Source organism: Cavia porcellus, unplaced genomic scaffold, assembly GCF_034190915.1.
Source record: "Cavia porcellus strain 051 isolate PalLab524CR breed Dunkin Hartley unplaced genomic scaffold, mCavPor4.1 scaffold_7, whole genome shotgun sequence".
In the NCBI taxonomy this organism is placed as follows: Eukaryota; Metazoa; Chordata; class Mammalia; order Rodentia; family Caviidae; genus Cavia; species Cavia porcellus.
The window spans coordinates 67612555-67624634 of record NW_026947490.1 but is presented as its reverse complement, the minus strand read 5'-3'; the positions used below and the strand labels follow the sequence as shown (position 1 = coordinate 67624634).

The 12080-nt window shown below is 47.3% G+C and overlaps 1 protein-coding gene across 1 annotated transcript; it reads left to right on the top strand.

Annotated features, from left to right (window-relative positions):
* Positions 1-2354: 2354 nt before the first annotated feature.
* Positions 2355-7183, top strand: Bambi (BMP and activin membrane bound inhibitor). Its single transcript, XM_063253771.1, has 3 exons — positions 2355-2688; positions 5677-5964; positions 6399-7183. Exons 1-3 carry the CDS (start codon positions 2613-2615, stop codon positions 6815-6817), a joined length of 783 nt encoding a protein of 260 aa, XP_063109841.1. The 5' UTR covers positions 2355-2612; the 3' UTR covers positions 6818-7183.
* The last annotated feature ends 4897 nt before the right edge of the window (positions 7184-12080 follow it).

Below are 12080 nucleotides of genomic sequence, written 5' to 3'. Positions count from 1 at the left end.
ATTGATATATCATCCCTAAACCAATTGTGATTTTCCACATTGATTCAAACACTCTCACTCACTTAGTTGAAAACTCTATGTCTGCTCCAAAACCATTAAAGTGCAGACTTGTTTCTCTTAAAACTAATTTCTAGCCATTTAAAAAGTTTGCCCATTAATAATAAAAAACAAAGCAATTGAAATCATTGTCTACAGAATGGATCTCAAACTCTTACTTTGAATGGTGTCCGGAACAAAAAAAATAACTTGCAATAATAAAAGTAGATATTAATTCAATAAAATACAAGTACCTTTGGGTTTCGAAAAAAGAACCCTGAATAAAAAGGGGGGACTTTTTAAAGATTACTGAGTTAATCTTGCTATGGACCCTCAGGTGAAGTGAAGCCCATGGACAGGAAATTCACTAGGATTTAAATCCTTGATTCTGGGCCCATCTTTGTCGTTTTTTCTCTCTCTGCAGACAGGTGGAGCTCTAAGTTTTTAAGTCTCTGGTGAGTTGCCCTCCTCTTAGAGACGCCAGCACAGTATCTCCTTCCAAAGATCCAGAAGAGAAAACCTATCTGGCTCACAGCTTTGGTCACGTAACTAGACATGGCCACAATACTGTCTCTTGGTCCAGCGGCCAGTACCCCCAATACTCATTCCAGTGAAAGGGGCTAGGAAGTCCCTAGGTGTCTACTATGGCACAGCTTTTACCTAGTTCCCCTGGGCTGTATAGCAACTATTATCTGCATCAGAGATAAACAGAGTTCATGGTTCCTCTCTGTCCAGCTCTTGCTCCTTATTTCATACTGCAGACACAAACAATTGCTTGCAAATGCACCTACCACGCCCATCCCACACAACTAACCAATTTTATGTCTACGTTCCTGTGGTCCTCTGTGGCTATAACGGCCCTCCTGAAACATCTTTCCTTTTTAAGAGTCCTCCTCGGGGCCGCTGCTTTCTAGCAGGTCTTACTGGTGGATTTTTACCTTTTCGGACTAGCCACTTCTTTCTTTCACGCATCGAAACATCACGCAAGGAGTTCTGTGTCATCATCCAACCGTGCTGTGCTTTACTGTCTAGGCACGGACATCCGTATGATCCCAAGCTCATGATCCCTGCCAATGAGGAGCTCCCAAGCTGCTGAAGATACTACTCTCCAAGTTTCTTTTAGCTAGTAAGTGACTCTTAAGTTACACTTGGAATGACCGGTTTGCAGGGACCCCTTAGTATTAACTCTCCAAGGTTCTCATGGTCCTGGAAAGTTCACACTGATCCCCCCACCCCCCCTGGTACTCTGATCAGTTTGATTCCTTCTGAAAATTTCTCCAGGATTTGCTTTTCCCTCTTTACACAGTGGATGCAATTTTATTCTAGCAAGTTGTAGGCCGGCGTGTATGGAACCATTTTTTTATCTTTTCTGCATGGAAACACTGCCTTTCAAGGGCGATTTCATTACCTACATCCTGCAGCTCTACATCCTAACTTTACAAGGTTAGGCTTTTGAGATACGTTTTCCTTGATTTTCAGTCTTCGAGATCGGCTTTTCTGTCGTTCTTCACTTCTGTTTGGCTTTTGCCAAGCCAGAGCTCCCCGCCACACCAGCCCAGTTCCGAGTCAAGTTCGCGTCCACATTGCAGCCCCAAAGCCTGTGACCGCGCACCTTCCAGCCGGGCGGAAAACGCGCCTCTCCACTCCGTTTTCTCGCCCTTCGAAGCAGGAGAAGGAAACATGGGCTGACCCTAGACTCAGAAGCTCTGCAAATGGGAGACTTCTGCTAAGCTCATGTTTTGGCGGAGGGGACTGGGAAAAGCATTCCTTCCGCCGATGACAAGGGCTGCGAGGCAGCTCCTCGGACAAGCACGCGAGCCGGCCCCGGCCGCTCCGGCCTGCGCAGCGCCATCGACCGCGCCGGGCCGCGCGACCCGGTGACCGGCGTCAGCCCCCGGGTCGCCTCGCCGGCGCCGGCGCTTTCGGGTTTGCTAATTCTCGCCGACCCTCCGGGCGGCCCGGGCCTGTCTCCGCCGATCCCAGCCGGCAGGCTGGCCGTATCGATCCCAGCCGCCCCGCCGGCTCCCGAGCGCGCCGCAGGGGAGGGAGGCGCTGGCGTCCGCGGGCCGAGCTGCCGTGCGGTCCCGGCAGAGCCGCCCCGGCCGCAAGGTGTCCGCCAGGGGGCGCGCGCGCCCAGCAGCCGGCGGCGCAGCCGGACGCGGGCGCCGTTCCAGGCCGGGGCACGCCCCCCTCGCCGCGTCTGGGCCGCCCCGGTGCCGGATGATTAACAGGCGCGCGTGGCCAATAGCGCGGCGCCAGTGCGGCCGGGGCGGGCCGGTGCCCAGCGCGGCAGTATTTATAGCCGGAGCCTGCCGGGCGGGCGGGCGCAGGCGGAGGGGCGAGGTTCTGGTCCCGAGGCCGACCGGGCGCTGCCGCCCGCTGCTACCCTGCGAACGGCCGTCGGCGGGAGCCCACGCGGGACTGCGGCGGCGTGCGTCCGCGTGCGGGCGAGCCTCCGCGCGCCCTCGCCGCGCCCCATCCATGCAGCGGCCCGGCCCCTGACGCCGCCGCCGCGGGACCCATGCCCTGCGCGCCCGGGGACGGAGGCTCGGCGGCCGCGCGCCGGCGGGGCGCCCATGGAGCGCCACTCCAGCTACATCTTCGTCTGGCTGCAGCTGGAGCTCTGCGCCATGGCCGTGCTGCTCACCAGAGGTGGGGCGCGGGGCCGGGGTCGGGGCGCGGTCTGGAGGGCGTGCGGGGGCCGCGCCCGCTGGAGCCGCGGTCCGGTCGCCACGGGTCGGTGCTCCTGGGCGCCTCGCGGTGGCCTGGCCCGCGACCCCCGGGCTGGCGCGAGTGCAGCCTCAGCTCAGCTCGGTTGGGGCCCCTGAGCCTGTGCCATGAGCCTCTGGGGTGCCGGGGAGCCCGGCGAGGGCGGGCGGGCCGTGTCCCTCGGAGTGTGGAGTGCGGCTCGCGGGCGTGATGTGGGTGTTTCCGATTGTGTGTGTGCACCCCTGAGCCTGTGTCGGTCGTTCTGCCAGTTTCCGAAGTGTTTCCGCGAGGCTGCGGGTCCTGAGTGTGCGCGCCTTGCGACGCACGGTCCCCGAGTGTGTATGTGGGTGTGACCGGGGGTGTGCGGCCTCCGGGAGTGTAGGTGTGAGGGAGTGTGCTCCGTGTCTAGGAGGAGGAAGAGGTGCTGTCAGAGGTCCCGTTTCCCGCTCCACTCAAATTTGACGGGCACTGTGTACCCTCCACCCCCCAAAAGAAGAGCAGTTCCCTAGATCGGTTTCCCCTCTCCGCGGGTGCGGTAGCCCCACCTCGGGATCCGGGGTCCCTGACCTCCCCCTGCGGGGGCTCCAGCTCCTGTGCTCCGGAGGGGTTATTTTTTTAGAATAGGAAGCATTATTTAGCCTTCGCAGCCCCCACTTTTCTCTAATTGCCATGTAGCAGGCTGAGGTTAAAGGGTAAGCTGGCCCGCGAGGATGATGTGCTACAGTATTTATTTATTTTGGAAGGAAGGGTGTAATTAACCTAAATAACAGCCTCGCCGGCTGCAGAGGGAGCCTCCTGGCCCTATCAAAGGCCGACAGGAGAGGGAGGGGCTGAGGCTGACTTGAAGTCGCAGATACCGAAACTATGTGCCTGATAATGATATAATTAGGGGATCAGAGATTTCTGAGTGCTGCGGACTTCAAACGCTTTGAACGAAGCCAGCAGGCTCTCCTGTAGCCATCTTGACTGGAGCAGACATTTTTGTTTAATCACCACATACAGTAAGTAGAAAGGGGGGAAACAGAAGGGCATTGTTCCCTGTTTCAAAATACCAGTCCCCTCCTGGCCTTTCGAATGCCACAGGAAGAAACTTTATGAAACGACAGAAATATAGTTTTAATACGGTGACACAAAAGTCTGTTCTCTTGGTTGAAATGCGGCTCCCCCCCCTTTTTTTTCTTCAAAGAAAGTCTTAGAACTTTCCCAGTTTCCTGTCAGAATTTTATTAGACTGTTTTAGGTGACTGAAAATATAGTATTTTAAATAGACCTTGTAAACATGGAAGCTTGTGTTCAGTTTTCTTTTTCTGCACCAGGTCAAGGCTAGTAGGCTCAAAATGGACTTTCAGTCTGTTTTATTTATACTTCCAATCTGTATGTGGAACTGGTCAGCCTAGGGGGATGCAGGCATTACCACTAAGGCCAGTGAGCAGCAAAGCAACCTTGGAAAGAGGAAGAAATAGCAGGTTACTGCAGAGCAAGGCTCTTCCTTGAAACAAGAGGCTGGGGAAGGGAAGGGCCTTGGATGCAAATCCAGGACAGCAGTTGGAAACTCAGGAGCAGGACCTCTGGCTTTGTCTGTTTGTGGTTGCCAAAGATTGGGTTTTGTCCTGGGCTGGTTTTTCCTAGAGCAAAGAAAGCATTAGCAGCGCTGGTGAAAACTGAGTGCAGCATGTGGTGGCCTGGAATTTGGACAGATAATTAAATGCGACACCTTACTCAGGCATTCACAAAACAGGGGAGGAAGGAAGGTGAACGGAAAGCCACAGTGCCCGTGTTTAGTTTCAGAGCGGTTTCATTCCCCAGACAGATCTTCAGATTGGGAACTGGGAAGAAAGAAAGGTTGGGCGCATTTGTCTGCTGCCCTACAGTGGTGTTGGCCGTGGCGGGTGACAATGACCAGAATGTGCCCGCTTGGATAGCGCCCTTGTTAGGGATGACTTTCAGGCACTGATTATATTTCAGAGACTAGACCTCGATGCACAAACCTCAAATCTTGCATGGTGACACATGTTAACAGCGCCTTTGCAACTCACAGAATAAGTTTTTATAAAGGAAACTTTTAATCACTGCCTGTAGACAAATTTGAGGTTTCCTTAAGGAGTTTTCATTGAACCAGCTGAGGATTTGCAGTTTCGATGTTTTCCCTTTCGGGTCGCATGTTAAATTGCATGTAAAGCGGAGGAGGAGGAAGAGGAAAGGGAGGGGGGGGGAAGGGGGAGGAAAGGTTAGCCTAGTGGCACGCATCCCCCTCCCCCCTTTTATGACGTTCCATTTGGGCTGAAAGAAATTGACTTTGGCAAGCAAACCACTAATTGTAAACTGCCTAGTTCCTGTTTTACAATATACTGGCTAAAAGCTCCTCTGCATGAAAAGATCTTTATAGGCGAAGTTTGCCTTTTCTAGAGAGGTTGCAAATAGCTGCCTAGTTTCATAGTTTTAAAACCTCCTGACCTGGGCAATTTCTAGATTGTTGTGTTTCTAGTTAATAACTTTATAAGGTGTTAGCTCAAGCTCTTAAATCTTGGCCCAAGTCCTTCGGGATAGTAAACAATTCAGTAGTTCCGATCAAATATTTATACTGACAAAAGCCTAACATTTTTGTGCTATATGGTTGTGTAGGATTAAAGTGAATAGATAATGTGACTTAAGACCTTATGGTAGAAGAAAACTGTTATGGATGCCTTTTCCTTCAAAAACAAGAGGATTTTTAACTTCTCAGTATACCTCATCAGAAATATGCTGTGAGACTTGGTGCTTTGTAAAGTGACAATTAATTGAGCTTCAAGCACTGACTGCTTTGAGGCCATTTCCATTATACGTGGCGTGGCACTGTGGCACTCATCTTGAACTAAAATTAGTGCCTTTGAACTTGGGACTTAGCAGAATTCTCTCGGTCTTGGAGTTTGACGTGGTTTCTCATTGTTTTCAGGAGAAATTCGATGCTACTGCGATGCCGCCCACTGCGTGGCAACTGGGTATATGTGCAAGTCTGAGCTCAGCGCCTGCTTCTCCAGACTTCTCGATCCTCAGAATACAAACTCCCCACTCACCCATGGCTGCCTGGACTCTCTCACGAGCACAGCAGACGTCTGCCAAGCCAAACAGGCCCAGAACCACTCAGGCAGCACTGTGCCCACCGTGGAATGCTGTCACGAAGACATGTGCAATTACAGGGGGCTGCATGACGTCCTCGCCCCTGCCAAGGGGGAAGCCTCAGGTGGGTGGAAGCCCGGCATAGAAGGCCGCCTGATGGCTGGGCCTGTGACAGCCACCACTTGGTGCGTCTGCTATTGATTTTGTTGCTAATGTAATTAGAGACAGCAGAGAGAGAGAGGCGGGCTGAATGCAAAGATGGCTTTCTATTGAGCAGCTTTCTGTCTGCTGAGCATTAGATGTCTGTCTGCATAATAGGCTTTGCCTGTGTTTTCAGTATTTTGAAGACATTAAAAAGGCCATTTATTATTGTATCTCCCAAATGATGGCCTGTCAACAGTGTTTGTAAGCTATTTTGGATAGTTTTGCAGTATTGACTTTCTAAATAGAATTGATTTCATTGTAAGTTATTTTGGAAGGTATTGCTCAGGTAAAAAGGGCAGATGATCCTGGATGCCTCTGAACCTGCAGCCTGATCAATCTGTTTGTCCTCCTTAGGGCAAGGAAACAGGTACCAGCAGGACGGGAGCAGGAACCTTATCACCAAGGTGCAAGAGCTGACTTCCTCCAAAGAACTGTGGTTTCGGGCAGCGGTGATCGCAGTGCCTATCGCCGGTGGGCTGATATTAGTGTTGCTGATTATGTTGGCCTTGAGGATGCTCCGGAGTGAGAACAAGAGGCTGCAGGACCAGCGACAACAAATGCTGTCTCGTTTGCACTACAGCTTTCATGGACACCATTCCAAAAAGGGCCAGGTGGCAAAGTTAGACTTAGAGTGCGTGGTGCCTGTGAGTGGGCACGAGAACTGTTGTCTGACCTGTGATAAAATGCGACAAGCAGACCTCAGCAATGACAAGATTCTCTCCCTGGTTCACTGGGGCATGTACAGTGGCCACGGGAAGCTGGAGTTCGTATGACAGAGCCTTATCTCATCTACGCTTCTCCAACGCTTGGAGGCCTTGAGTTCTGCCGGACAGGAGCACTTTATCTGGAGACAAAACAGTTCTTCTAATCACCTTCAAGAGGCAGAATGACCCTCTGCAGACAGAACCTTGGGATTTCTTCTGAAGGATTATTTGCACAGACTTGAGTACAGTCAAATGTATTATTTGCTTTAAAATTATGAAAAGCAGAGAAAAGACTATGTACACACTGTTACCTGGGTTATTTGCATCCAGAGGCGCTGGGATCGAGTCCCTAAATAAACTAGCTGTGCTCTGTGTAAGCTCCTACATCCTGATTTGTTGTAAAGAGTTTTAAAATATATATATTTTTTGCCTGAAGTTTAGTAGTGTCTTTCCTAAATTAAAACCTGAAGTTGGGGGGAGGCAGGCTGAGCAGGTAGTTCAGTGGTGGAGCATTTGCCTGGTACACCGAGGCCCTGGGTTTCATCTCTGATACCATAAAACAAAAACACAACTGTGGGAGGGATGTGAGAGTACATATTAATTATGTAAAGCTTGATTTCAGTTTTTCTTTTGAGGAAGTCCAGTATCTTGTTTATTCTCAAACGTGTAATTTTCTTACACTAGACTATGCTATCTGCACATTTTTAAAATTGATAACTCTGGTTTTACCTTTCATCTAGGATTATGTTATTATTGTTATTATTATTATTATTATTATTATTTGGGCTGGGGATTAAACTCAGGGCCTTTAGCATGTTAAGTACACACTACCCCTGGGCTATACCTACAATCCTAAGGAAATTCTTAGACTTCTTTATGCGTGGATTTCTGAAGTTGCCATAGCAAAGGTAACATCCATCAGCTTGATCCATTTGGTCTACAGTATCTTTAAAATGTGTCCACCTGCACCATCAAAAAAACAGGTTTTTGAGTGAAGTTAGCCACTGTCTGCTTTCACAGTTCATGTACTATCTAATTTATTATCTTAAACTTTTTCCCAGTTTTGGGGATCAGGGCTTTTGTCCTGAGCTACATCGCTAGCCCTTTCTTCATTTTTCAGTTTGCAGACAGAGTCTCCCCAAGTTGCTGAGTTGCCTGATCTGGGCTTGAACTTGCAGTCTACCCGCATCCCTGGTTTTCCAATTTAGCATTTTGACTTTGAAATTAGCTAAACTTCACTGACAGCGCTCCTCTTCTTCAAACTTTGTTCTTCAGCACTGTTACACTTTTTTTTTCTTTCCTCAGTCTTTAGAAAGATTATAACACAATGCTACTAGGCTACTTGCCCTCAAATTAACCATTTATTAATATAACCAGCTAGGATGTGGGCTTTAGCCAGTTACTAATTCAGGTAAGAGGACAGGTATTTCTGTTTGGTAAGGTGACCTGGGTGAACTTAAACTTACACCATATCTGTGTACTCCCCCACCCAAATGGATCTTTGTACTTCAAATGTGCAAATAATTTGCTATGGTGGGTTTTTTTTCCCAGTTCTTTTGTATGTTTGAAATTTTTGCTTAAAAAATAACAGCCTGTGTATTTAGGGGTGAAAGTTTTCTTGTGTTAACCTTAAAAACATTTTTGCGTACTTTAACCAGACTGTTTATGGTAAGCATAATTAGGGTTCTGTAAGACGACAGTAGCCGAGTTCATGAGAGAAGCTTAGGTTGAAAGACTGAGTAAAACAAATGAGAATATTATTTCAACAGTTAGTAGACCACTGCCCCAAACAAATCAGGAAATGGAATAAATGCACATTTTAATAAATAGCAGTTTGTATTGTGCTTGTGGAACATGCGTACTTCATGAGAGGTGTTTTATGTCTTGTTTTTTGGTGCTGTGTAAGATTGGCAGTGCTGAAATTTCTACCCTTACTTCCGCTGTGCACTGGACCGACACCCAGCAGTTTTGTAGCTTGAAGGCTGAGTACAGTATCCGTGCTAGGCAGTGACTCCAGAGGTAGCCTTCCTTTGTGTCAGGTGTGTGTGTTCAGGTTTTCCTCCTCAGATTGTTCCCTTCAGCTTGGCAGTTCCTTAGGAAACAACAGCGAAGGGTTTTAAGTTTATTTGCATGGAAACATTTTGCAATCGGTAAACCCCATCCCACAGGGAAGTCTTGGATCTGGGCTGGTGTCACCAGAAATTGAGTGGGAGGTGGATGAAAACAACTGTTTGTTGGTCCACCTTGTTCTTTTGTACTGGATGCTTGAGGCTGTTGTGGCTGTCCTGCACTTGGGTTGGAGATGCACAGCCCATCACTGCTCACTCTAGCCAGCGAACAGACCAGCTGTGTCCTCCTAACAATAAAGCTCTAGAAACAAATCCAGGTAGCATTCGTTCAGTTGTCACACCCCTTCACCATGTAACTTGCCTTTTGATGGAAATACTGGAAAAAAATTCTCCACTTAGAGTTTTACTAAGAGTTGCATGCAGACTTTGACTTTGCTCCCCTTGAGACTAGAAGTTGCCACCACCAGAAGGTAGGACTGATCGTTGATTTATTTTTCTGGCCTAGATAGGTGGGGTGTTGAGATGTCTGTGCGAGGCCACGCTAATCAGGAACAGCCCAGTTTCCTTTCTAAGTGGAAATTCAACCAAACTAGAGGCAAATGGGACTAAACTTGTCGCGATATTTCTATATCAACACCCCTTACATCCTACCCCTTTGAAGAAGTTGATCTGCATGGTGATCTCTTTTATGTGAAGCCCCCGCCTCTTATTTTGAATAGCTCAGAGGCTTCCTAGAAATTGACTGTGTGTCTCTAATTTCTGTTGAACTGATTTTATTAAAAACACTGCACCACAGGGGATTTGACCTTCTAAAATACCAAACATGTCTGCTTTAGAAAATCTCAAAGCTCTCCTCTGAAGGGCTTGTAAATCTGGGTTCAATCTGGGCTGATTATAGGCTAAAAGCTTGGAAGGACTGGCATCTAGTGTCATGACTGGAGGGCTGGTCTTTTGGGGCCTGGACAGCTTTTTTTTTTCTGACAGCCTCTAATTGGTCCTGTTCGGTGCCTCTCAGCCTGTTTAATTTATTTAATTTTAAACTTCCAAAGCTGTATGAACCAAACCTGGGCAGATTATGTAAGTAAGCCCCTTGAGAGCTCAGTGTTGTTAGCTGTTAAGTGGGGCAGTGATTAGAAACTTTGTAGGACCGGGATTATTGTGAAAACGTATTACATTACCTTACATTCAATCCCCGGCACCAAAAACAAAACAGAAAAAAGGGAAAAAAAAGTACTGTAGCTATTCCTGTTGACACACACTGGTCTCAGATCACCCGTGGCTATAGCTCGGTGTAGACTGCTTACCTAACTGTGTAAGGCCCTAGGTTTTATCTAAACAGCAAAAACCACACATACACATTAAAATAAACAAAAATTTAAAAAAAAATCTCAGATGAATATTCCTTAAAATTAGAGACCTTGTGTTTATTTTTATTCAGTGGCTGTGTTTACTTTTTGTATTTCAAGTCTTTGGTTATTTGAGATTTGTAGGTCCTTAATACCTAGATGCAGGCCTCATTTAGCATCTCTAACATGAAGATTACTGCTCCTGCGGGTGCTTTTCTTGTATCTGCTTAACATGTTGGTTTGTAATTGTTTCCTTTTGAAATAATGTGCAGGGTTACTGGTAGGAATGAAACCATGGACTTATCTGTTACAATGGTATGTTAGTTGTGAATGCTTTTGTGTATAAGCTATTTGGTTGCAAATAGAAGTTTTGGGCAAAACTTGTTTTTGTTTGCACACTCTGCTTTGGGTGACAAATGCGGCCTTCGACATGTTTCCCGTACAAACACAAACATGGCCATTTTTTCCCCAAAATCATAGAATAAAGAAAGCTTATGAGCTGAGTGCCCCTGTGAATTACAGAAGCTGTCTTAATTCCGGCCCTTGGCATGGCTGAACAGTGAGCGGCAGATACTGTTTCTGTGGTCCTTGCATGGCTTTTGTCTGATGGATACATTCTGAGCAAATGCCACTATCAGTTACACTGTGTCCCATCAGTGCCCCTAGCAAGAGACAATCATACCACAACTGGTTTTTGGAATTTTGGGAATTCTTTTTCTCAGGGGGAGACAAGGGTGACTAGTTAGTGAAGAATCATTTAATTTTTCTGGGGACAGTTAATGTAGTTTGTTGCTCTGTAGGTCACAATTAAAATGGAAAAATTAACTGCTCCAGATACCCACTCACTCCCCTTCTGCCTTCCTAATTCATTCTGTCACTGTTGCCCCCAGTCTGCTGACTTGAGAGGACAGATCACTGATCTGAGAATTTGAGATCCCAGGAAATAGTGAAACCCACTTTCCACTATGACCACCTCTGTATTCGGGAGTACAGCTTACCCCTCACCCTGTGCACACTGATCTGCTGGCTGCCCTATTCTGCAGAGTGATGGTGTGATGCTTTTCTGTCTTTTCACAAGTGTGCAGATAGAACGCGGAAGGCAGCAAAGCTGAGTTTAACCAGAGTTTTATTTCTTGCAGCAAAGCAGCCATTTTCCAGTGGATCTGCTTTTTAGAATTGTAAAGTATTTATTGTTAGGGAACCTGCACCAGCAAAATGCAGACACTCTCCCCATTCCATGACTGTGAAAAGGATAACAAGCAAGACATTGATATGCAATCTTGGGAGATGGGTTTGCAAACAGATCATATCTTGGGATTTTTGTCATTCCTCAAGACTGTGAAAGATTCATTTTAACTAGTAGCCAAAGGCTAGGTCACCTCTAGGGGGTGATTTCAGGTTGTGATTAGCTACCTGTGTCTAGCGGCTTAGACTGAAGTTGGACTAAATCTGAGGAGAACCCAGGAAGGATCAGCTGGTAACTAAGCATTGCAAACCATTTATATGTTATGTCAAGTAGGCATTGTAAGCCTGGAATGATTCTACATTTATCAATTCTCAATATGGTCCAAAAGTGGGTGTTGGATTTTTTTTTTTTTTTTTTTTTTTGTCTTTTTCGTTTTTGTCGGTACCGGGGATCGAACTCACGACTGCCTGCTTGCAAGGCAGGCGCTTATGCCACTGAGCTAAATCCCCAGCCCCCAAAAGTGGGTGTTGGAACTGGCGATTTGTTTTCAGACAAGTGAAGACTAAGTTAGTTGTGATGAATTAATAAATGCAGGGGCTGTCGTGTAAATTTACTCAGAAAAATCTCGCATTACAAACCTAATGGAACAAAAATTGCTTTAGCAGTTGAACCCAAGAGAAATACAAAAAGCTCTTTATCCCTGGTCTCTTCCCCCTTGGAATTTCCCTAGG

Coding starts and splice junctions, on each gene's coding strand:
- Bambi (XM_063253771.1), top strand. CDS start 2,613: ATGGAGCGCCACTCCAGCTACATCTTCGTCTGGCTGCAGCTGGAGCTC. Junction 2,689..5,676: donor GGCCGTGCTGCTCACCAGAG/GTGGGGCGCGGG, acceptor CATTGTTTTCAG/GAGAAATTCGATGCTACTGC. Junction 5,965..6,398: donor TGCCAAGGGGGAAGCCTCAG/GTGGGTGGAAGC, acceptor TGTCCTCCTTAG/GGCAAGGAAACAGGTACCAG.